General features: G+C 39.2%; 2 protein-coding genes across 5 annotated transcripts; one reads left to right on the plus strand and one right to left on the minus strand.

The window, feature by feature from the left end:
* Window positions 1–59: 59 nt before the first annotated feature.
* On the plus strand, window positions 60–4,796 carry LOC107751952 (cofilin-2-like). Its single transcript, XM_016567742.1, has 4 exons — window positions 60–189; window positions 2,814–3,112; window positions 3,397–3,473; window positions 3,926–4,796. Exons 1-4 carry the CDS (start codon window positions 187–189, stop codon window positions 4,042–4,044), a joined length of 498 nt encoding a protein of 165 aa, XP_016423228.1. The 5' UTR covers window positions 60–186; the 3' UTR covers window positions 4,045–4,796.
* A 1,245-nt stretch (window positions 4,797–6,041) lies between these two features.
* On the minus strand, window positions 6,042–23,539 carry prss23 (serine protease 23). 4 transcript variants are annotated; one of them, XM_016567746.1, is made up of 2 exons: window positions 23,529–23,539; window positions 6,042–8,153 (listed from the first exon to the last, which is right to left on the minus strand). In XM_016567746.1, the coding sequence occupies exon 2, from the start codon at window positions 8,133–8,135 to the stop codon at window positions 7,005–7,007; it is 1,131 nt and encodes a 376-aa protein (XP_016423232.1). In that variant the 5' UTR covers window positions 8,136–8,153; window positions 23,529–23,539; the 3' UTR covers window positions 6,042–7,004. The 4 variants fall into 4 exon arrangements, with proteins under 4 accessions (XP_016423232.1, XP_016423233.1, XP_016423230.1 ...); XM_016567747.1 differs by lacking the exon at window positions 23,529–23,539 and adding an exon at window positions 19,671–19,690; XM_016567744.1 differs by lacking the exon at window positions 23,529–23,539 and adding an exon at window positions 10,666–10,835.
* Window positions 23,540–23,828: the final 289 nt, after the last annotated feature.

Raw genomic sequence — 23,828 nt, forward strand, 5'->3', positions numbered from 1 at the left:
GTATAGAGCCCAGAACTACAGATCCCATAACACCTCAATAAGCGCGTGACATGGACGCTCGTTCCCGTCTGCTGCGCGGCCACGCGCAAAAGGGCGCGCCCGAGTGTTGTATCAAGTGCGCGAGACCGAAGGACTGCATCACAGCTCATTCAATTCCTATCCAGACGCCGACTAGCAAAGACAACCATGGTATGTCTACATTTAAATAACAACTAATATAATTTACGGCTAGTTTCAACGTGTTTGGAGAGTTTAATGACTAGGTTGTGGGCTTTATTGGTTTTTATTGTGATTAAGTAATCTGTGAATCAAATCTGCCAATGAACCCCTCAGCCGACTAATAGCTGCAGGCTATGTTAAGTGCCGTGAATTTTGAGAAAACCGCAAACCGATATTCGTTGGTTCTCGTGGCAGTGTCTGTATTTATTAACATGTACGATTAATCTCGCGGTTCTCGGTGGTTTGATTGTCCGTGGCCTTCGGCTAATTCGGATGCGATGAGATTGACAAAAATGAGACCCAAAAACAACTGGCGCCATTTCCCCGCTCAGCCTCCTTTATTTCTGTGAGTCCAGGCCCAGGAAAGGCCTCGCTGCTTTTTATCACACACTACCTACAGGCCCCATCGCCCCACATACGATCACATCGCACGGGAAAATTAGAAACGAGCTGTGAATAAACCAATGACTGCGTGTGTGTTTAACTGCGTTTTTCACCGGCCGGATGAAGCGCTTTCACGACTCTGTCCTTTGTCTGATCACGGCCATCCGTCAGAAAACACCATCGCTCGCACCAGAGGGGCTGCGGGCGTGTGTAAAAACGTCGATGATTCATTTTTTGAGGCCGAATCCTCGCGTGCTTGTAGGACGCTTCACGTCTTTAGAACGCAGTCATTTTGCGGATATTTGGAACACACGCACGAACACTGCAATCGTGGCCCCACCCTAATTCTTGATGCACCGATGGTGTTGGTTTATTTCTTTGACCAAAAAAAACTCGACTGGGAACCTGTTAGGTAGATTACAACTCGATTTCAGCCGAAATATTACTAAAGTATTTGCACTGAGTGGAAGGGAACCAAGTTTAAAATCCGTTACTTGTGCATTTGCATATCATCAGGCTGCGTGTGCACGACTACACTCTTCCTGGTTGGACGTAACGTTGATGAAGCGTCGCCTAATTTGATTGTCGAGGGGAAATGGTGTTCATGCCGCGTGTAGGTTGAAGGAAATGCCGGTTCCGGTGCGACCAGTCTCGGTCGAGAGGACAATATGCGACGTCAAAATCTCTTTTTGAGAGAAGCATGTGACCGAACGCCTTATACAATAGCTTTTCTTCATTTGAGGACACGAGACGTCACATGTCCTGTATCACAATGCTCACTCATTTCTCACTGTGGGTTTCACTTCTCTGTGAACGTGGATGATTTACCAGCAGCATTAGTGTCCTTGTACTTGAACTTTGCACTTTATTTTGCACTTTAATCTTTTGATACTAGATGACAGATGAGGGTGGGAACGCCTTGTTTTCTTGCAGAAGGTCTCGAATTTGCATTTTACTTTCAATCTTGTGATTTTAAACTGAATTGGATTTTAAAGAAACATTCATGTATTGCCTTAAGTCTTTTTAGCCAAAACAAGGGTCCCATGATCATAAAGACTGGAAAGGTCGTGGTAGTTCATTGGTCAAAAGGTGTGGGAATCCTAATTCTCTTTTGGGCCTTCAGTGCCCCATTTTTTGTGAGCGTGTTGCGTAATGAGACATCATGACACGTTCCTTTCATTCACACCTTAAGCAAACCTGGTTCCACCCATTAGACTTACGTTTCCTGTAAGTGGGCCATTTTAGCATATACCCCGCTAGGCTCCGTGTGTCCACGTTTTAACATGTCCTCATATGCTATTCAGAAGCTGGATACTAGAGACACTAGAGAACTCAAGGTTCAGGTTTCTAGCCTTTTTAAAGGGTTTTCTCATTGCTCACAGTAGAATCTTAGGAACTGAAATGTTGAATGCCTGGTTATGGCAATGCAGCATGAGTCACTGATCCACATTTCTAATGGAAATCAGAGGACCTGAGTAGGTTTATGGGACTGTTGTGACTGAGGCCATTTTGATTTTTCACAGAAGAATCATTGTTTTGTGATCTAAAGCTGTGCACCAGCTTTGTATGGCATGACTCTTATAGCATCTACATCGATTAAGTAATTTTATACACATTTGATGCTCCTGCATCAGACTATCAGTACAAATCACATCAGCTCTTATGAGGAAGTGGCCAACCTTGCTTCTGTTCAAATGTGTTAGAGCATATCGGACACCATATCTGAGGTGTCACGTGACTTGGAAAGAATGGTGCCTTGTTCAAATCAGCCCTTTTTTCTTATACTTACAATTCTCCCCCCCCAGGAATAAAAACCAAATCCCTGCAATGTTTTTTTTTTTCTCCCAGATTGATATTTAAGTTCTTTTGCCTTGATTCACATTTCACTGCCCTAGAAGTGTGCTGTTCTGTTTCTCCTATGTCAGGGTTTTTTGTTTAGTCACTTACTGCCATCTCGCATGGGTAAACCTGCCGGCCTAGAAGTTTGGATTCAGCCTAACAAGGTCCAGATATAACCATCCAGTTTTGTCAAAAGGGCAGCCAGTTTAGCTAGAACAGACGGCGTTATTTGTTTAAAAATCCCATTCTTTCACTCATTCTGACTTTGCACCCACACATTCACACATCCTTGCTCATCAGCTCACTCACTTCCTTCTATTCAAACGGGCCCTCCATGTGACCTTATCCTGTGTGTGTGTGTGTGCTCGCAGGCCTCCGGAGTTACAGTGGATGAGAACGTGTTGACGATCTTCAATGACATGAAGGTCCGCAAGGCTTCTGCCAACGAGGAAGAGAAAAACAAGAGGAAGAAGGCTGTTCTCTTCTGCCTGAGCGAGGACAAGAAGCATATCATCATGGAGGAGGGCAGTGAGATCCTGCAGGGAGATGAAGGAGATCCCTACCTTAAGTTTGTCAAGATGCTTCCTCCTAATGACTGTCGCTACGCTCTCTATGATGCCACATATGAGACTAAGGAGACCAAGAAAGAGGACCTGGTTTTCATTTTCTGGCAAGTCTTAAGAGCGTCTGCATGTGATTCATTTAGATCCCAATCCTGTTCCTGGAGGTGTGCCTTTCTGCAGACTTCAGTTCCAACCCTGTTCTGATACACCTGTCTATAACTATCAAGTGTTCTTGAAGGTCTTCATTAGCTGGTTCAGGTGCGTTTGATCAGGGTTGGAGCTGAACTTTGCTGGAAGGTACATCTCCAGGAACCGTATTGGCGGCCCCTGATATAGACTTGTCAAATTCTTGCATGAGCCACATGATCTGATCTCCTGTTGTATTGCACAGGGCCCCAGAAAATGCCCCACTCAAAAGCAAGATGATATACGCCAGCTCCAAGGATGCCATCAAGAAGAAGTTCACAGGTAATGCTAAAAATGATATAAAAAAAACAAAACAAAAAAACATTTCTTGTGTAGTTTAAATTTTATATAAAATTTGCTTAACTCTCTACTGAACTGTATATAAATGACAAATTATGGTTAATAAAACTAAAACCATAAAACATGTTACTTGAAATAAACTAATAAATTAACTGAAATGTATGAACTTAATTTAAAATCTACAGCTGAGAAAAATATAGATGCCTTTAACAAAAAATATTAAAAACAAATGCACACCAGTTTTTAAAAGTTAAACTGACATTTTATATGTAAAATGTAAAATATTAACTATAATAGTAGCAGAATGATACTAAAATAAATATGAACTAATTTAAATAACAATTGAAATATGCATGCAATATTTTATTTGTATGATGAATTATGTAGTCGTGATATTTGAGAGTTGTAACATTTTGTCCTGTCTTGTTTCACAGGTATCAAGCACGAGTGGCAAGTGAACGGTTTAGAAGATATCAAGGACCGAAAGACCCTTGCTGAGAAGCTCGGGGGAGCGTCAGTGGTGACTCTCGAGGGCAAGCCTCTGAGCGATTGAGGCTGACACATTTCAGGGGTTAGCTGTTCATTCCGACATGGGTGGGGCAGATGGGCCAGAACGACTGTTTGTGGGCCACGGGGTGGGTTAATGCGGGTGGGGAGGGTTGGGCGAAAGTGACAGTTTCCAAACTCCACACATGACGAAAGATGTAGGCTGTCATTCCAGTTCACGCATACAATGATCAAGAACAAAAACATAAGAGAAAAAAAAGATCTTAAAAGACAAAAACCAAGGATGATGATTATAAAAACAAAAGTAATATAACTGTAAATGTGTACTGGCAGGTTTTCGTTCTTTCTGGGTTCCATTAGATTGTTGAAAGGAAAGACTGAGACAGCAGCCGTTACAATTCAGCTATACAACATACTATTTGTTCTTAAGATTTATTTATTTTTTGGGCCAAAAGTCTAGTTAAGTTTTTCTAAGTATGTGTGTTGGATGGTAGAGTATGAAGACTAGGTGTAGTACAAAATTTACTACAAAATCACACGTTATCGGACCATTCTGGGAACACAATTTACTCTCCCCTTCCTTTTTTTTTTTTTTTTTTTTTTTTTTTTTTACATTCCTTCTACCTGTGAAATCTGGGGCCTAGTGGGTGAGCGGTCTGTTGATGAATCGGATTGAGTGGATTGATGGACACGTATTAAGTTTAGATGGAGCGATATATTTGGTTAGCCTGTGTACAGAGCTTTGATGGATATTGGTCAGTGGATGTTTTGTATCGTCTCCTTATCTCTAATAAAAAAAGCACTAAACAACTCTGCTGTGTTACAATTGGTTTGTTTCTTCATGTTTGGCAAATCCTCTGTGTGAGGGTCGTTTTATTTTTAAAAAAAAAATTTTTTTTTGCCCCAAGGTGAATCTAATTTGCTCTTTATCTTAGAATACTCATTGATCTTTTATATTGGTTTATAGATATTTGCTTATATTTGTGTGTGGATAGTCTGCATTTGTTGCTGTTTTATCAGTGGTTTATGCACTGAAATATGTGATGGTTTGCAAAATTCATAAAGTTTCAAATGGATCCTAACAAAAAACTGATTGCTTTCTCATCCTCCCTATGGATTTGATGGGTGGCTGTGTTGGAATGCAACTGTGGAAATATAATATTATCAAACTGCCCTTTGATCATGTAGTTCAGTAGATTACAAGCTAATAATAAAAATAGCCGTTATATAATTATGATTTCAAGATAATGGTATCAAACTGCTGAATATCAACTACATTCAAAACTGTTAATAAAAATGCAGTTCCTTAAAACAAACTTCACTGAGTCAGCTCCTGAACAGATACATTTTTTTAAATGGTCTTCTTTTTTTAAAGTCCAACATCTCACTCCTGCTGGCACTTAAAAGAACCAATGCCATATACAAGATCAAACGTAAATGGGAAGATGCGTATTGGGTCTATTCACTGATAAATGACAAAAAAAAAAAAATTCACTTTAGAATCGTATGTAGAGGGTTAATGTAGTATTCAACCTGAAAATTAACCTATTATTAATCAGAAGCAGCCCAAGAAATAAAATAACTGAAAAACATTCTCATACATTAGTATTGAACAAAATCTTTCAGTAAAAAAAAAAAGGGATTTCTGTGAACAGTTTAGATTGACCAATGAATAAATGAAGTGTGTGGTACGCTAGACCATTTGTTCTTTTAAAAACAGTTACTGGACAGTTTGACCTATTTTAAAGCACTGAGCTTCTGCAATGCTGCTGAATGACGTGATCACGTCAGTATAATCGCTACTGACTGAAGCGTAAGCACTACTGCTCAGCCATGTTGTGAAAGACTCGATGAAAGATGTGCCCACGTGAACCAGTGGAGGGCAGTAGAGATTCATTTCAAAACCCCGCTGAAAAAAATGAACCTTCCACCTTCCAGTGCTCAACTACAATCTGAATTTTTCCTAGCGTATTCCAGTATTTTTGAAATTATGAATTAACAAACCACAAGCTATCAGTAGCTACTGCAGCATTGACCTCGCACATTTTTAGTAACAAATAAAAGTGTTACTGTACCTGTAATGACAGCAAAAACAAGACACATTTAAGTTTATTAAAATAAAAGTAAAAAAAAAATAGAATAATAATCATTTACCCCACAACCTTTCTCTTAGTTTGTGTCCAGTCTTTATATTACTCCAACATAAAAGAACAGTGACAATAATTTCGCAGTAGATACTGTAGTTACCAATACGAGGTCTTCATCTGTCTTGGAAATGAGTATGTAACCGTAGAAGAGTGACCTATATTCATAGTGCCAGATGAATGCATAAACAAGATTTTGAATCCGTTCTTTAAATATATATACTTTCAATTTAAACACCCATACTACATCTCACAGTCATCGATTTTTATGTTAATCATAAATCAGAAAACATAAAAATAGTATACTTAGCAGACCAAACGGATGTGCAGGTATGGAAAAGAAGGAAGCATAGCCCTTTTGCATCTACTTTTAGTCAGCAAATAAACTCTGTACATGTTAATCTAGCATTAACCAAAACCCAAGTGATGAGATGTAAGAAAACCTGTCTCCATCCCAAATCTACTTTCTAAAAGTGCAAAGAACAGTTTGAAGCATTTATAATGTGTAATCTGAACAAAGCAAGGCTGTGGAGAGAATCATATAACTGAGATCAGATGTCTACTTAACATTGGCAAAGACGCGACAAGATAAATCTACTGTGTTGTAGGACTCAAAGTCTAAATCTATGCGTAACATTGCCAGTATAGTGAGCAAAAACTAAAGGTAGTGGTTAAACAAAGTTCCAGTTCAACCCATGTGAGTGATCGAAGCCTGTGGGTATCGAGCTACCAGCCATGGACCTTCTTTCTTCTCAGATTCAGTAGCCACACCCGTAAAAGGACTGTAAAGTGCCGTTTCCAAAATCAGGCATGTCATATTTTGTCCACTGATTTGATATTGTCCCATTCCTCTGTCATACTTTCAGTCCTGACTGCAGTCCACCTTATTTCCATGAACCCAGTAACAGATCTGAGCAAACTTCAGCGGAGTGAAGCGAACAGCCACGTTGTAGTCGCGATTCTCGCCGTTGATTTCCAGCCACTGGTGGCCCGAGAAGATCCCAATGACCTTGCGCTCCCAGCGCTCTAATGTATCGTCCCACACGCGTCCGTAAACACCAGAGCCGCTCGCTCCAGGGCGGGCATCACAGTGCTGATAGATCAAATCGTTGGACTCATCCACCACAGGACAAAAGCGGTACACGAGTTCCCCAGGCCGGTCACTGTCAAATCCAGAGAAGTGGATGCGTTTACCAGCCAAATTGTCTGATGAGGGTGCCACTGCCAGTCGCATGAAGGGACGCCGGTGAGGCCAGCGCAACTCTAGAAGTGCGTAGTCAAAATCCATGCTGACCTCTTGAGGACCTTGAATCCAACCTTTAGGAACCCGGGTGCGTTTAACTCTCACCCAGCGCACTAAGGGTTTCTTCACGGGAGCCTGACCCGGCCTTGTACCGTTAACAGATGGAGGGATTAGAAAGCCCACCCTGAGCTTCCTCGCTCCCTTGACGTAATCCTTCCCATCATGCACGCAGTGGGCTGCGGTCAGGACGTGCTGCTGGGACACCAGAACTCCAGTGCAGCCGGTGGAGATGCGGACGGCTGTGGAGAACGGGTAGTCCAGAAGGAAGTGGTCACCACGGATGTTAAATCGCCCATCTGAACCGTAGATCTGGCGTTTTAGCCGCTTACATCTGGGAGTGGTTACTTTGGGCTGCCTGAAAGGAAGTTCAGTGTCGTTTACTTCCAGGTCAACAGTGGTTAAAGTTCGCGAGCCATCTGCATAAAGAGTTTCGAAAGCTATGTGCTCTTTATCAGTGTCTTCTCTTTTGCGGTAGCAGCTCTCGTTGCAGTGGGTAGTGAAGTCCAGCTGAGCTTTGGAACTGAAGCGGGAGCGGGACAGCGGCAGGGTGGCATGAGGTATCAGCAAGGGGAGGTGGACGTGGGACTGATGACGAGGTTCTCTCACTGAAACTGAGCTGAGCAGGAGGAGTAGGAAAAGCAGGCCAATACAGCAAGGATGGGCCAGACCCAATCTCCGGTTTGGCACCATGGCTGAGAAGTATGCAACCTAAAAGCAAATACAAAAATATATGCAAGCATGAAATAAAACTCAAGATGTTCTCCATTTTGCATATTTAAGGCTAAGGAAATTTAATGCTGAGTGTTTAATCCTAAAATGTTGGTTCTTTATTGGCATTTATGGTTCCATGAAGAACCTTTAACAAAAGGTTCTTTATATAGTGGAAAAATGTACTTCAGATTATTAAAATTTTGCACACTAAAGGCTGGAATACACTACATGACACAATTTTCAAACACTAGGCATAATACATTTTCCATCTTTGCAAATTGTTACAGAGAAAAACTGAGCATCACACACTTCAAGTCTTGTTCCTAGACATGATAAATCATTTGCTGCCTGCAATAGTATGTCAAACAGTTTGCCAAGAGTAGTATTAGAAAAACACTACTTTTCCAGAGTCTCTGGAGTATGCATTTAGTGAACACTTCACCCCATGAAGCTATAGGAGAAAAGTTGTGAATAACAGTGAAGCGATGCGAGTAATGCTGGTAGGTCACGTGACAGTAACAACATGATGGATGTAGTACATCCGAATTTCATTATACTACCCATATTCATACTATATAGAATGTACTTTTTTTAAATGGTTGTGAAGTTAGTTAACTAAATGTTATACTAAATTTTGTACCTACTAGACAACATGTGATTTTGGATGCAAGCATTGTGTTCTAAAATTCACTCAAAATATCAAACATGTTCCCAAAAGTCATATAGATCACTTCGGCCTTAAGGAAAAAAGGATTCTTTTAAGAACTTTACTGAAAGGAACCCAAAATCATTCTTTTATGGCATCGTGAAAACTCACTTTTGGAACATTTATTTTTTTAAGAGTGTTGGTGACAACATTCTTGAGCAACTATAGATAAGTGCAGTGCATTTTGGTCAGAATGCTCAATAAAAAAAAAGACAAAAAACTAAAGGTAATAACCCATTAGTCTGAAGCTAAAATTCAAAGTGAAACCTGTCAACACAAGTTTGCAGACTGGCTATGACATTCGACAACTAGTATCGAATGTACATCGGGGTAAAGATGTGGGCAAAAGTCATATAGATCCCTTCGGCCTTAAGGAAAAAAAGGATTCTTTTAAGAACTTTACTGAAAGGAACCCAAAATCATTCTTTTATGGCATCGTGAAAACTCACTTTTGGAACATTTATTTTTTTAAGAGTGTTGGTGACAACATTCTTGAGCAACTATAGATAAGTGCAGTGCATTTTGGTCAGAATGCTCAATAAAAAAAAAGACAAAAAACTAAAGGTAATAACCCATAGAGTCTGAAGTAGCCTAAAGTTTGAAAGAGTTTGATTAAAGATCAAAATCCTCTAAAACGATGTCAGACATATCCTTATAACTTTAAAAATAAATGAATTTTACATTTAGCTGGCTATAATCTGTTTAAAAGTACCAGTGGTTTTGTACATCACACTTAACACCCACTGGCCTGTAAAAAATAAAGTTTGTATACTAACTGCTGTCACCCCCTTTTTGTGTAGAATAAATCAGCTTTTTCTGAGTGTACAACTAACTACACCACTGGATTTATAATATAAAAACTGAGCTCAACACTATACTTATTTTATTATAGTTTAGAATTTTATTATAACTATTTTCAATTTATGATTGCCAAATACGTGCCTTGCCTATTCATCTTTAAGTTACAATCTGGGGAAAAAAGCATCAATGCACGACGCACATAATAGTCTATTATAAACATAGGCGTAATACAAATGACTTGAGTAGTCCTAGTATTAAGGGACGTTATCATCTGCTCCATTCATCATGGACACCCATGTGGGACACCTGGGGAACAACCTGTTTCCCACAACATCCCTTTGTGTCCTGAAACCCCCCCCCAATCTCGTTTTTTTGTTGTCCTTCACATCATGAATGAATGTTCAACCAACCCTATCCACGCCTTGCGTTGTTAAAATCAAAGAAAACAAACTCTGTTTACCTACCCTCACTTTCCCATTGCGGCTGTACAAACCAACAACTGCAATGTACTTGCGCAAAAGACTGCTAGGAGGTAGTATTCCAAATCTACACAAACTAAGCATTTTATATTGCGAAAACGCCTTTAAATAAATAGTATTTCTGTAACTTGTAATGTTTGGAGGCATCTCAATTAAAACGAGAGTTTAATAATACGTACAGCCAACAAGAGCAGCAGTGTTTGACCCGTGCGCCACAGCTTTACGCACACTCTCTGTGACGAGGAAATGACACAAAACAGTTTAAAAGAAATCCGTTAACGGATGATACTTAACTTCAAGCTGTATTAAGAATGAACAAGGCTTGTTTAAATCCAAATCACAGGTTCTTCTCCTGAAAGTTCACCGGGTATCCCAGTCTCCAGGTTTACTCCCATCTCCACTGTGCGCTGGAGTGCGTGACAGTTCCGCCAAACATACACAATCCTTTTAACCGCCTATCCTTTCTTCAAATACCGATTCTTTTCAACGGCCCTTATCTCATCACATCAGACAGCATACTTGCCTTCCGTTGAATGGTGTAGTGCAAAACTGAAGTCGTCCAAGCCCAATAACCGAGGCGCCTCCCCGCGTGGTCCTAGTGCCGCCGCCGCCGCAGGGATAAAGGCAAAGATGGCGCGTCCAAAAGCAACATCTATGTGTGAACAGTCTGATACTTCTTCAGTACTGTACTTCCTTCTGCTCTCAATCGTTATTCTTTAAATGTAATGACAAACCTGTCTCCTAAAAGACCATATATTCTGGGCATGCCTTGGCACACATTAAAATATTCTTGCAGGTGTTATTAAGCTGTCTAACATAGGCTAGAGTCAAGGCAAGCATGTCTTGAGGATATACATTCCTTCTCACTTCAGCTAAATTACACTACATGTTACTGTGCCACTCAAAGCGAGTGCAAGCACATGTGTTTAGGTAACTGTTTTAGCATGTATTGCTTATTATGACTCCTTAAAGCTACCTATAGGTGTGACTAATCTTAACTGTTCTGGGTTAAATGGGTTAAAATGACCAATTGTTAGAGGGTTGGTATTATAGGAGGACACATTCCAGAAATACTTGGGTGTGTTGCAGTCGTGATGGCGTCCTGCATAATGCAAGCTTGAATATAACCTTCTGACCTTGATCTTCCTCAAGCACTCACACCACTTGCCCTAACCTGCACAAAACATTTCGGAAAGCCCTCAGTCAAAAGATTTCCATTTCTAAGATGCATTGCACAAAACAAGGGGCCTTAATGCCTCAAATACACAGCTTTAAACAGTCTCCAACAATATGTGTGTGCGCGTGCGTAGCAAAGGAAAAAAGAGATTAAATTGCCTTTGTGTGCATAAAAAGCATATCAAATCATATCACTTTTGCTCAACTAAACAAGCCATACAATCGTGTGCCAAAGTATGCTAGCCTGCAGCCTTGGAGTTAAAAAGATAATTGTGAGATTAAAAAAAATAAAAATAGTTACATTGTGAGATATAGTCACAATTGCGAGATTCAACGTCAAATTTCAAGAAATAAAGGCACAGAGATATAAAGCCACAAGTGGGAGATATAAAGTTGCAATCACTTTTTTATTAATTTTTATTTTAAGGCTTCCATACTACGGTTAATCTTAGTATATAACTAGATCTGCTTCATTTCCAATACAAAAGATTTTTTCCACAACACCCCAGGGCTGTTTACTCAGCCTGTGGTTTTGCACCAGGATAAGGAATGTTTGAAGTCTTGTAGGGGTTCTGGAAGTCTGTAAATGTCTAATACCATAGCAAAACACTGTTCAGTGATGGTATCATGTACTACATTGAGTGTCACGGTGGGTGAGTGAGATTCTGTTGACGTGTGCTGGCTCTGACACGTGGTACACATTGTGTGTTTCCTGCCCTCTTTCTCCAGGTTTTCTTTCAGACACTTCCAGACATATATCTTATTTAACATCAAAAGCCACCAGAGACTGAAGTGGATATCATTCTAGCTGACAAGCCACTGATATTTGCTAAGCTCTTTCACGGTTAGTGATAAGGGGTTAGGACATTGGAAATGCAGCCTAAAGCTCATTCACTCGACAGGAATCTGCTACCTTGGACAATCCCCAGATCGCTTTACAGTGGGACTCTTGTTCTTGACCTGTCCTGGCTTCATGCCTCATGGAGGGAGGTGGGGCCACGAGGAGGGGCCTTTGAAAGTGTGTCCATTCCTCAAAAGCTGATCTTTTATCACCTCCAGCTCCAGCTCGAGTCCTGTGCCTCTGTGGCCTTTTCTCTATTCACTATAGGCTGTCTATTTTCAGAACAACTGATTCTTGTCTTCTCTTCTTTAAAGTTTTTTTTTTTTCCAGACAAACAGAAAAGCCTTTTCTACGGCAACACTGGATAATTTGCTGTAGGAGAGGCTTTGAAGCTCATAGTTAATGGAAAAGGGGAAATTCTTCCACTAAAGGAAGCAAAACAAGTCAATGCAGAGGACATTGGGTTTCCTTCACAGACATATACACAACTGTTATGATATGATGCTTCAGTACAAAGCCACTGAAGTGTATAGTTTGAAGCAGGATATTGTGGCATTTTTCAGTTGGTGCCGGTGTGGACTGACAGTGAAAAACTTTTATGAGCTTCTTTATTCAATAAAAAACTTAGTGACCAGCAAAGTCTGATTTTCGAACAAATGACTCTTTTTGGTGAATCACAAACACTCATGAATCAGTTGGAATAGATTCTCAATTTGAATCATAATGTCCAACTCCATGAACCAAGCACTGATATTATTGTATTTATGACCAATAAATATTGACACATTGTTCACATACCAATTTAAACATAAAGACAAAAATAAAGGAATCAATGAAAATATATACCACCCAATTTTGTTCTTTACTTTTCCTGAAATGTATTGCTGAAACAATCCCAGAACTCTTAAGGAATCACAGTTGGAACCAGAATCATTCAGTTCTTTATGATTCCCATCTCAGTTATAAGTGAATAACAGATAATGTATATGGGGGAGAGACGATAGCAGACTTTTTGTCTTGAACTGTAAGCTGAGAAGCCACAACAGCTTGAAGAGTATTCAATAACAGTCCTTTTTAAGGGGCCATGCTTTCTTCTCTGCACAGGAATAAAGACCAAGACCTATTCAGTGGCACTCCTATTAAATGCACTGTGAATGTATGTATGAACTCTGTGTTACATATATAGGTGTGGTTAGTGCACAGCTTCAAATCTATATAAGGTGTCCCATTCTCTCCCAACCCCTAATTCCCATTAGACTGAGGCTCAGTGTACAGTAGCCATCCAAGCAAATATGTATTGTTAACAAGATCAGAGACTCCCTCTGTTCTCTTTAATCCATTAATTGACTTTTGGTTCGACCCAGTGATTTGGACTCACAACAGCGGATAAAGCTTGTCATAACAATCGTCATTGTGCTTGACTCACTTCCACAGCATACTGTCAATCAGACTGCAATATGGGGAAAGATGAAATAATGTGTGCATGGACTACTTCTTCAACAAGATCTTATGTTAAAATGAATGCAAAAAATAATTAAAATATTTTTTACATGCATGCAACGTAGTTTCTCACTTAAAATGAGATCATAAAACTACATGCATGATAATTATAAAATGGCAAAAATTGTAGGCTATACATTTGAAAAACATTTGGTGTTGGAAAATAGCTCAGAAACTGCTAGTAAATTTCACAAATAATTATAAAGTAACAGACTGAATTAAACATGAAATTAAGTAGAAAAACTGAAATAGTATTTTCTTGTAAAACATTTAAGGAATAATTGATGACAGGCCGTTGAATTATTAGAAAAATAATGCACACCCGAGGTGGTGATGCGGCCACGATGTGTGTATTATCTTCTAATAATTCAAAGGACCCGAGTCAATTATTCTGCATAGCCTATACTACGGTTACCACACCTCAAATATTGTTCAGATGTTGTATTTCAAGACATTCGTCAGGTTTTTGTCCTTAAAATGCTCTTGTGTGCAGGATTAATTTCCTAAGCGGTCAAGACCTAAATATAGCCGTGCGTTTCTCTGAAAATAATTGCACTCCTTGCGTTCAACAGCCCCGTAGTATAAACTCTGATAACCTTTATTTACAGTGTAGCAGGAGAAAGAACTTCACTTAAAAGGTGTCATCGGATGCAAAATTCACTTTTCAAGTTGTTTGAACATAAATGTATGTTGGAAGTGTGCGTACACATCCATCCTATAATTATAAAAATCCATCCAGTGTTTTTTTTTAAATCCCTATTTTAAAATCCCCTTTCTCAAACCAGGCTGTTCTGAGATTCCTGTCAGAATGACGTAGCAGGTTTAAAAAGGTGTTTTTTACACTAACATTGAGAAATTTTAACCAAAGTATGTTATAGACTTTTAATTACGACCCTAAAGAATCATATCAACTTGTGCAAAATGAGCATCCGATGACCACTTTAAGCAGTTTTGGAAATGCAGTACCTCTATTAACCATATAAGATCAGACCTATGAACCTAAACAATCCAGCTTTTTTGCTCTTCCATCGTGTCTTTTTAATCATCCAGCTTTTTTAATTGGACCTCATCAATGTGTCAAACAGCAGATGAGGCCACTGACTGTCCTTTGTGTCTTCTACTGTTCTCTGTTCCCCTTCAATGGGTCTGACTTCTCCTCTCCCACAACACAGCTGTCCACCTTGACTCTGACCACTACTGTGCTGCAGTTTCTTCTTTCTTCTTCTCTAACCTCTTCTGACAAACTCGATCTCTCGCTCTCTCATTTTGTGCTTCCCCTCCTCATCTCGCAGGCTCGCTCTCCCCAGGAGATCCAGAGTGGTATAAATGCAGCTCTGCTTCCCCACAGTATGAGCTCATTCCCAACTTGGCAGCTCAGAGGAGTGAGCGGAAAATCGACACGAAAACACATCATTTGCAAAAAGTCGTCGAGGAATGCAGAACAAAATATTCTTATCGCAAAAACATTTATAAGGAGCATGTAACTGGCTCCAAGCACCGGGTTGCTCGGTTTTGTTGAAATAAAACATTATTAATAAGGACTTTTCCTAATCCTTGAACAACTTTGTAATGATAAGCTGCTATCATGTTTAAGAGCTCAGCCATACCAATAACTGGAAGTAATTTTTGGTCATTAGAAATCTTTTGAAAAGTAATTCCAGATAATTACTATCATAGGCTGTGTGCTAAAATCCAGAGTTTTTAACTAAATGACGTTTTAACTAAGAATGACAGTTCTTATTTTGATTAATTTGTCCATTTAGGAACATATGCTGGTTAGGTATGTTTTGTCGCTGGGATGCTGGTTTAAGCTGGTCCTTTGCTGGTTTATGCTGGTCCTTTTGCTGGTTTATGCTGGTCAAAACATACCTAACCAGCATATGCTGGTTTTTTCAACAGGGGTGGCATCCACTGTGCTGACATGGTGGAAATGAAGGCATTATTACCGTATTGGAAAATGATTGTCCACATGGTGAAATATGAAGCCAAGAAAAAGAGACATGTTGCTGAAGCAAACTTCTGTCTGCAGCAGAAATGTCTTGCTTCTTGCAGTCTTACATAAATGTTTCTTTTTCCCATTACAGTAGCTGTGTAACAAAAAACACATTTCACCCACCACTTAAAGCAATAGCTCACTCGAAAACATTTTGTCATCATTTACTCTGTTATTTCATCCTGTATTTAGAATGCGGCCATTTATAAGCTTAAAAAATGATTTAAAAAAGCACCTTTAAAGAATAATAAAAGTGGTTCAGACGACTTGTACACTAATATTCAAAGTCAAAACATACTTTGAAAAATATCTAATTGTTTTAGCCACTCATTTCTTATTTCTTCTTTTGTGTTCTGCAGAAGAAAGTCATACAGGTTTGAAATGATATATGGGTAAGTAAGTGATCATTTTTGATTTTCATGTTCATTCACTGATAATCTGTCCATCTACTGAACATCTCAAATTTAATTTCCATTAGAGTATATTCAAACTTACTATATATATACAATAGACAACTGTTGTGTGCACTACAGCATACCTGAAAACAAACAAACACATGATTATAGATGATGGGTATAAAGCGATTTCTGCGAAACATTAAGCTTGATCCACGTCTGAGAGGAGTTGAGTAAATGATTTGGTCATGTTGGAGATTCCCAGCAGTGTTCTGAGTGTGAATAGTCATAATGTCAGGACTGGCAGACAGAGACAGCTGTACAGAGTCTGATGTGACTGCTTTGCAGATGTTACCACAGACACACTCCAACACTCATCTGGACGCCTGACCTCGTGAAAGGACTCCCATAGTAATGGCCACTTTAATGTGCTCCACGTCAGCCCTGCACGAATGCGTGCTGTTTTTCAAGCCGTTCTGAGGAAGAACATTTATATATGCCATAAATATTGCACTGAAACACAGAGGTTTTATATCAGCGCAGTGAGCTGATTGGAGAAAGGGCTTCCCAAACAGCTGAGCAAATATAAAATTCTGCTGTGGTCATGGCAGATTAATGCACATATTTGGGATAATAGTCCTCCACTTTGGAGCTTTGGGTTCATTTATTACTCATTTACTACTTAAACTGAGCTGTTGTGGCCATGTGGGGGAAGAGAGCAGAAATCAAGCTGTCTAAACCTGTGTTTAGTTATGACAGAAAAACGGCCGCAGAAAAAACACAAGTCAAAAAACAGAGAGTAAAATCTGCTCAGAGGCTCTCTATAAACAATCACAAATATTTACGGTGGACCTCACAGTGAACCGCTTAGCACGGCTTCTTTGGCTCTCACACTTGTATTTGCTCTGTATGCACAGGTGATTATCAAACATTGATTGCCAGGATCACTGATGTTTTAAAAGAAGAGTTCACCCAAAAATAAATATTTTGTCATTATTTACTCATCCTCATGCTGTTACGAACCTGTATGCTGTCTTTATTTATTATAATTATTATTTGTTTGTTTTTTTGCATGTTGGTCACTATAAATTACTTATTTCACATTATTACAGCATGCTATGGAAGCCAGTTTCTGCCACATAATAAAAACCATTAAAAAGCAATTGTGACTTTTTATCTCAGATCTTTTTCTTAGAATTGCAAGTTCACATCTCACAATCCTGCCTCGCAATTACGATTTTATATCATAAGACTTTTCTTCTTAGAAATGCAAGTTATGAATTCCAAATTGCAAGATATAAACTCTCAATTATGCATTTGTATTTCACAACTGCAATTTTCTCAGAATTGCAAGGAAAAAAGCCAGAAATGCAACATACTGTATCAACTCAGAATTGTGAGATAAAAAGTCACAGTTAACTTTTTTATCCCATGATAGAAACAAGTTTCCATAGCATACAGGTTAGAACAAAATGAGAGTAAACAAATAATGACAAGCGTTTTATTTTTGGTTGAACTATCCCTATTATAAGTTAATGCTGAATTCTCTTTCCCTTTAAGGAGAAAACTAAGCTGAATTGCAAACAGGGTTGTGTTGGGATTTGATAAGAATGACAATAGTAATTTACACTCCAACCATGACAACTGGGAGTGACTGGAGGAGCAGGCTGAAAGCCTCCTGAGGCAGCAGACTCATGTGGATCTGTCTGCAACTGGATTGTTCTAGAATGACTAAAGCCACATCCTAATGCATAAAAGAAAACTACAATATAAACCACTGCTCATGAGCAGCCTGCCTAAAATACAAAACAGAGTGTGTGGCCACAATTTCAATTTTCAAAAATATATTCCCTTATAAACCACAGATTTATTTTCTAAGCTGTCAGAATTCATTTATATATCTATTCACAGCATAAGCTCATGCATAAGCAAAGAAACAACCAGAACAAAGACCTTTTCATCTCCTGGGTTTCAAATGTGATTTCTAATCCAACGCTGAGACACGTTTGAGCCTCCCAGTGCATTGTAGTCATCTGCATGACCGCAGTTTTCCTTCACCACAGCTCAAACTAATTACCAGACGTACTTCACAAGCCAAACAAACGAAACGGCCTGCATTCTGTCTCTGATACTGCGTAATGACACATTTCCCCTTTGACACTTCACAACAAAACAAACACAACTGCTTTCCCTTGTACTTTCCCTGTAGCTTTAATAAGTGTAGTAGAGCACCATCCTTTAAAAACAACAACAAGAAAAACAAATATAATGGACCCACTTTATGTTAAGTGGCCTTAACAACTATGTAGTACATAGTAGTTAAGGCCACTTAATATAAAGTGGGGCCAATATGATTATTAAAATTGTAAATATTTAACCATTCATACAGACTTATTTCATTAGACTTCATTCAAAAGGATGCAAAACTATTCAGTTCTGCTACAATGTTTTCTTCCAGCCTATAGCATTTGGAGCACTTATGCCTGCCAAAATTGTGAAACAGGAAAAAAAAGAGACAATTGTGGAGAATGGATAGGACAGTTTTAAGTTTTTTTTAAGAGGAAAAAAAAACAGTGAGTCGGATGAAGGGAAGAAAATGTGGCTTCTTTTCCTGCTGCATTCTTTCCTTCATCAGGAATTCACTGAGGTTTTGGCAGGCAACTTTATATCTCCTTCACTTGAAGGAGGACAGACTGTATGGAGAGTGCTGGGATAATAGTACAGGAGACTGAGCTGTAAATCAGCATACAACTTTTCTACTCCATCTATTCATAAATAACAGCCATAAGACTGGGTCAAAGCAACCTCACACTACTGGTGATAAAAAAAAAAAAACAGCACATAAATAAAATTCTCGTATTACACACAGCCTCTTCCAGATTTTGTTTTAATCTGCTTTACTAATCTCACTTTTGGTATTTCAATGTATTTCAAAGAGCCCTGCCCAGACAAGGTTTTTTTCTCAACTTCTTTCCGTCTGATGTGGATTCCAGCGCTGTACAGCGAGCATCGCTCCTCTGGGGCACCAGCAAGACCAGGCTCATCACAACAGCACTGTTAATGCATGTCGGTGTTGCAGAAGATTTGTGCGCGATCTCAAACATTTAGTGTCTGGCCAAAGAAAACACCATCCCTGTCCATGACAGCAGGAATCTATCTGAGAGAAGCTTATAAAAACAGAGCGACGGCGCTATAAAAGAGTGGATTGTGACAGCGAGTTTGTACCAGCAACAAAACCAACATCCCATCCTCACATTAATCTGCTCAGAACAGCCGCATTTGACACCAGCTCTGTGCTCTATTCAGGACATAAAGTTCAGAGATCATGGGCCTGTTACAAGACAGTTACACTTGCATACTGAAACTATGGGAATAAAGCTCTCTAGGGCCTTCCCATACTTCACAGCTAAAGTGAGTAAGCTCTTTTCTACACTGCAAAAATGTTTTGTCATGTGGACTTAAATGTGCTTCAATTGGTTTATTCAAATAAGAATATTTTATATAACCAAGTAGGTGTCATTTGGAACAGATATTGTTTTAGTTGTTCTATAATAAAGTCATTTCCCCCCTTTTTTAAAGGAACAGTTTACCCAAAAATGAAAGTTTGCTGAAAATGTACTCACCCTCAGGTCATCCAAGATATAGATGAGTTTGTTTCTTCATCTGAACAGATTTGGAGAAATGTAGCATTACATCACTTGCTCACCAATGGATCCTCTGCAGTGAATGGGTGCCGTCAGAATGAGAGTCCAAACAGCTGATTAAAAACACCACAATAATTCACAAGTTATCCACACAACTCCAGTCCATCAATTAACATCTTGTGAAGTGAAAAACTGCGTGTTTGTAAGAAACAAATCCATCAAGAAGTTAACTTCAAATGAGTCTCTTATCCATAATATTGCTTTCTCCAGTGATAAAGCTCAGGAGAGAAATACTCACAGATCGAGTACTGTTTTCAAGCCAAAACAATTCTAAACAAATATTTCAGTGGATTTTGATGTGAGACGTCAAGAGGGGATGGACTTTTTCAGGAAGGAAAATGCAATGCTACATTACTCCAAATCTGTTCCAATGAAGAAACAAACTCATCTACATCTGGGATGGCTTGAGGGTTAGTATATTTTCAGCAAATGTTCATTTTTAGGGGTCATGCCAAGTTCAAATGGCTCTTTAAAAGTATGGTTCATCTGAACATGAAAATCAAAATGATTTGTTCTTCAGTGACATCAGACTTGATGCTTGCTGTCATATTTTACTTGAGAGCTACACAGAAGATTTTCAGTAAATAATGGAAACTAGCGGTTTGCTTTCAAACTTGTTCTTCACAGCAAGATTTTTTAATGCTACAGCTCTGGTGCATGAAACTTTGATCTGAAAACAGATGATCTAGTGCAGTGTTTCTCAACCAGGGGTCCGTGGACCCCTAGTGGGAGATTCAGTGTTTTAACAGTGATCTGGGCTTATGGTGCATGAGGTGTTGGATTTTTAAATGCCCCATATGTTGTTAACAGGAGACTCAAGCAGCACAAATGAGCCACACATAAGAAATCCAGTTTCTGTTGTGCAACGTTAAAGTTAAATAATGCAAAGATGTGCAATAAATGTCCCGCACTGACTTTCTGTTATTCTCTTGTGTATCAAACTTCAGCTCAAGAGCAGGCGCAGCTGTAAACAGCGCTCAGACTCTAAGATCAGTCCTGCTCTTTTTTAATTAATAGCATGAGGACTCGGAGACTGAGATGAGATGATACAAAGACTGGGCTGCAGCTGCGTGTCCTCTTGTCCAACCTCTATCTTTTGTCCATTTAAGCACAAAATCCAGTATCCCAGGAGAGAGCCCAGTCTCCCTAATATTCTGCCAAGCACAGGCTAATACATAGCACATCCCCAGCATCGAATTCTCAGAGCCAACAGTTTGCATGCTGGAGACTAGGAGCTCCAACATCTTTAAAAAACAATCTAGCTCATCCTTCTACACTTATATGAGAAATGAATATAAATGAATCATCTTCAGGAGTTTAGATATTATGTACTGCTGCCAGTGCAGTGTCTGGATTTATGATGAAGATCCGGAGCCACAGAGCAGGCCAGTTCTGAAACCGTTAAGTCAGTGAGGACTGAAAGGTGTCAGAAAGAAAGCCGTCAAACTCAACTTCCAAGCTTGGCTTTAAATTCTATACAAAAAAATAGCACCATTTAGTTCCATTTTAAGTTTCTTACAATAACCGAGTTTTTTTAGCATTAAGAAGAGATAAGTCAAAATGTTTTTTATGGTAATCAACATTGTGCCACAAATGCTGACAAATGAGTTGCGTTGAACCAGTTCAATTTGTATTGAATCCGAAATATTGAGTCACTTCTGTGACTCGTTACATTTGACTGTGAAGTCTGAAATAGCCAAAATATTTAATCCTTGTTTGCAATAATCAAAACAAGCTGATATGAATCTGTAGTCAAAGCTGACAATATAATAAGCTTGGCAAAAATTTGACAGCGCAGCAAGATTTTGTACAACAGAATAAACTACTGAAAATGGAACATTTGCAGAGCCTGAAGCAGAGATTGGGAGACCCAGCAGCAGAGTTGATTTATTGCAGGGCGTCTCTGCTCTTTATGTGTCCATAGCACAAGGGCTTCCTCTGCGGTTTTTAAATGGAAGCCAACACCTAGCAGAACAACTGAACACCTGTGTGGGGCTGCACACATCACCTTGAAGGTGTGTGCCTTGTACACCTAGGGATAAAGAGAAATGCACTTCAGGCTCACAATTCCCCTAAAAAGCTTCCATGAAACATTAGATTGAACCATGCACTTTCCTCATCTTCTTGGACGCTGATGAACATGAACTTCTGACATGCTCCTTTAATGGAAGAGTCATGAATGTTCTGCCAGTAAATGATAAAAGTGAGCTCAATTTTCCACATCAGTCAGGAGGCGGGTCTGGACAAGTTTCACAGCACCCAACAGAATCCCCAGATGTAGAATAAGTGGGCCCTGTGTGCACACTCAATATCACGGGAGTAAGCGTGTTGATATTCAGACCAATGAGTGTAATGTTGCTTTTATAGGAAAGTTCAATAAACAAACTTACATTTTAGAAACAATATTGCTAGTCCAAATGAAGCCAAAGCAGAATCGACCTGTGTGTCCCTGAGCATCACTCGCTAGAGGGGTTTCATTCCTAAATGAATCAAAACGAATCGTATGATTCAGTGACTTGCTCATGAAGCCACTTGTCGCCACCTAATTGTGTAACAATGTAACCTGCAGAAAATCCCCACCACGAATAATCAACAGACCCGACTGACAGACTGTCTAGAATCTGCAAACACAGAAAAGCGGAGTGATACAAACACAAACAGTGAAAATATGGTTTAGGAATATGTTACCAGGATGGTTAAACACATAGGAGAGTTCTCAAGCCAAGATATAGTCAGGCACACACCAACTCTACAAAATCTCTCAGCTTGGAGAGAAGGAAAAGGAGTGACTGCTTCTACTACATGCTGCCCATACAGAGACACACACACCAAACAAAAGTAGCCAATCAATCATTCAATGCACGTGGACCTAGCTCCTCCCATCACCGGCTATGTCATGTGATCCATGAGAATTCTTAAAGGGGTCATATGATGTTGCTAAAAATGGAACACCGCACAGCCAATCAAATTCGAGGTTCGAAACTAACCATTTGATTAGTTATGAAACTTGTGTTAGTGCAGTTTTGTCTCTTGTGATTTTTAGTTAGCATGCACACTTGTGAGTATGACTGGTTATAACCCCAGATCATAAAGGTATATTGGGATAATTTACTTTTCAGTGAGAAAATTCATTATATAATATAAGCATTTTACATTTAATGTTTATAAACAGCAAACTGCAATGGGCTATTATGAAACTAATTTTACTCACTAATTAATATGGTGGGAAAGTTGCAGAGATTCAGTTACATACAAAGGGAAATTTCAAGATGAATTAAAAAACATTAACCACAAGTATTACAGTGCAGGAAAAGACTGAGCATTACAAAGCTGTTTTGTACAAATCATCAGGATATAAATCAAACTCCTTTAATCTCAAACATGCACTTTGAAATAAAATGTTTTTGGATTGTTTGTCCTGCAGAACTAAATGGAGATTAGATTTCTAGATGACCTTTAGCGGTCTTGTGACCTCCTCCTGTGACTTAAGTAACATATTTCAGCACACGGATGGTTCACACTTTCTTTGGCTGGCACAGCATAAAGATCTCACACTTACTGGAAATGCAGATCATCGGTGAAATCATTGAGGAGCTTTATTAAAATGTCTTAAGCAACATACAGAAACTAAATCTTTTATACACCACTCATGGACTTTTAGTGCTGGATGACATAATGGCATGACAGACTCCAGGGACCTAAAGGTTGGCAGTCCACTTGGTTCGCAAAAAAACATCCCATGGTTATACAATGTGAGAAATAATTCGGCAAGCTCACTTAAGTCAGAATAGTGCTCCAAACAGGCTGCCATAAATCATTCTGCGCACAGATGGAATTAGTCCTCATGTACCACATCTAAAAACAAGACATCATATTAAGTCATAAGCGTGTTTTTGTGTCGCAAGCTGCTTTCACGGGTTGGATGGATCCCCTTTAAATGTCTGAGAAAGATTAGGAAAGAGGAATGCAAACAAGCACGCAACACAAAAACCTTATGATAAACATAGCAACTGAGCTGATGCTTGGTTTAGGCACATGTCTGTATATTTTGTTTAGAGAAAACCTAATGAAGAGTTA

Source organism: Sinocyclocheilus rhinocerous, unplaced genomic scaffold (genome assembly GCF_001515625.1).
Source record: "Sinocyclocheilus rhinocerous isolate Xijiao unplaced genomic scaffold, SAMN03320098_v1.1 scaffold662, whole genome shotgun sequence".
NCBI classification, from domain to species: domain Eukaryota; kingdom Metazoa; phylum Chordata; class Actinopteri; order Cypriniformes; family Cyprinidae; genus Sinocyclocheilus; species Sinocyclocheilus rhinocerous.

Excerpts from the sequence above, each read along its gene's own strand:
- LOC107751952 (XM_016567742.1), top strand. Across the intron at positions 3,113-3,396 it reads GACCTGGTTTTCATTTTCTG|GGCCCCAGAAAATGCCCCAC; the intron begins GCAAGTCTTAAG and ends TGTATTGCACAG. Across the intron at positions 3,474-3,925 it reads CATCAAGAAGAAGTTCACAG|GTATCAAGCACGAGTGGCAA; the intron begins GTAATGCTAAAA and ends CTTGTTTCACAG.
- prss23 (XM_016567746.1), bottom strand. The coding sequence starts at position 8,135 with ATGGTGCCAAACCGGAGATTGGGTCTGGCCCATCCTTGCTGTATTGGC.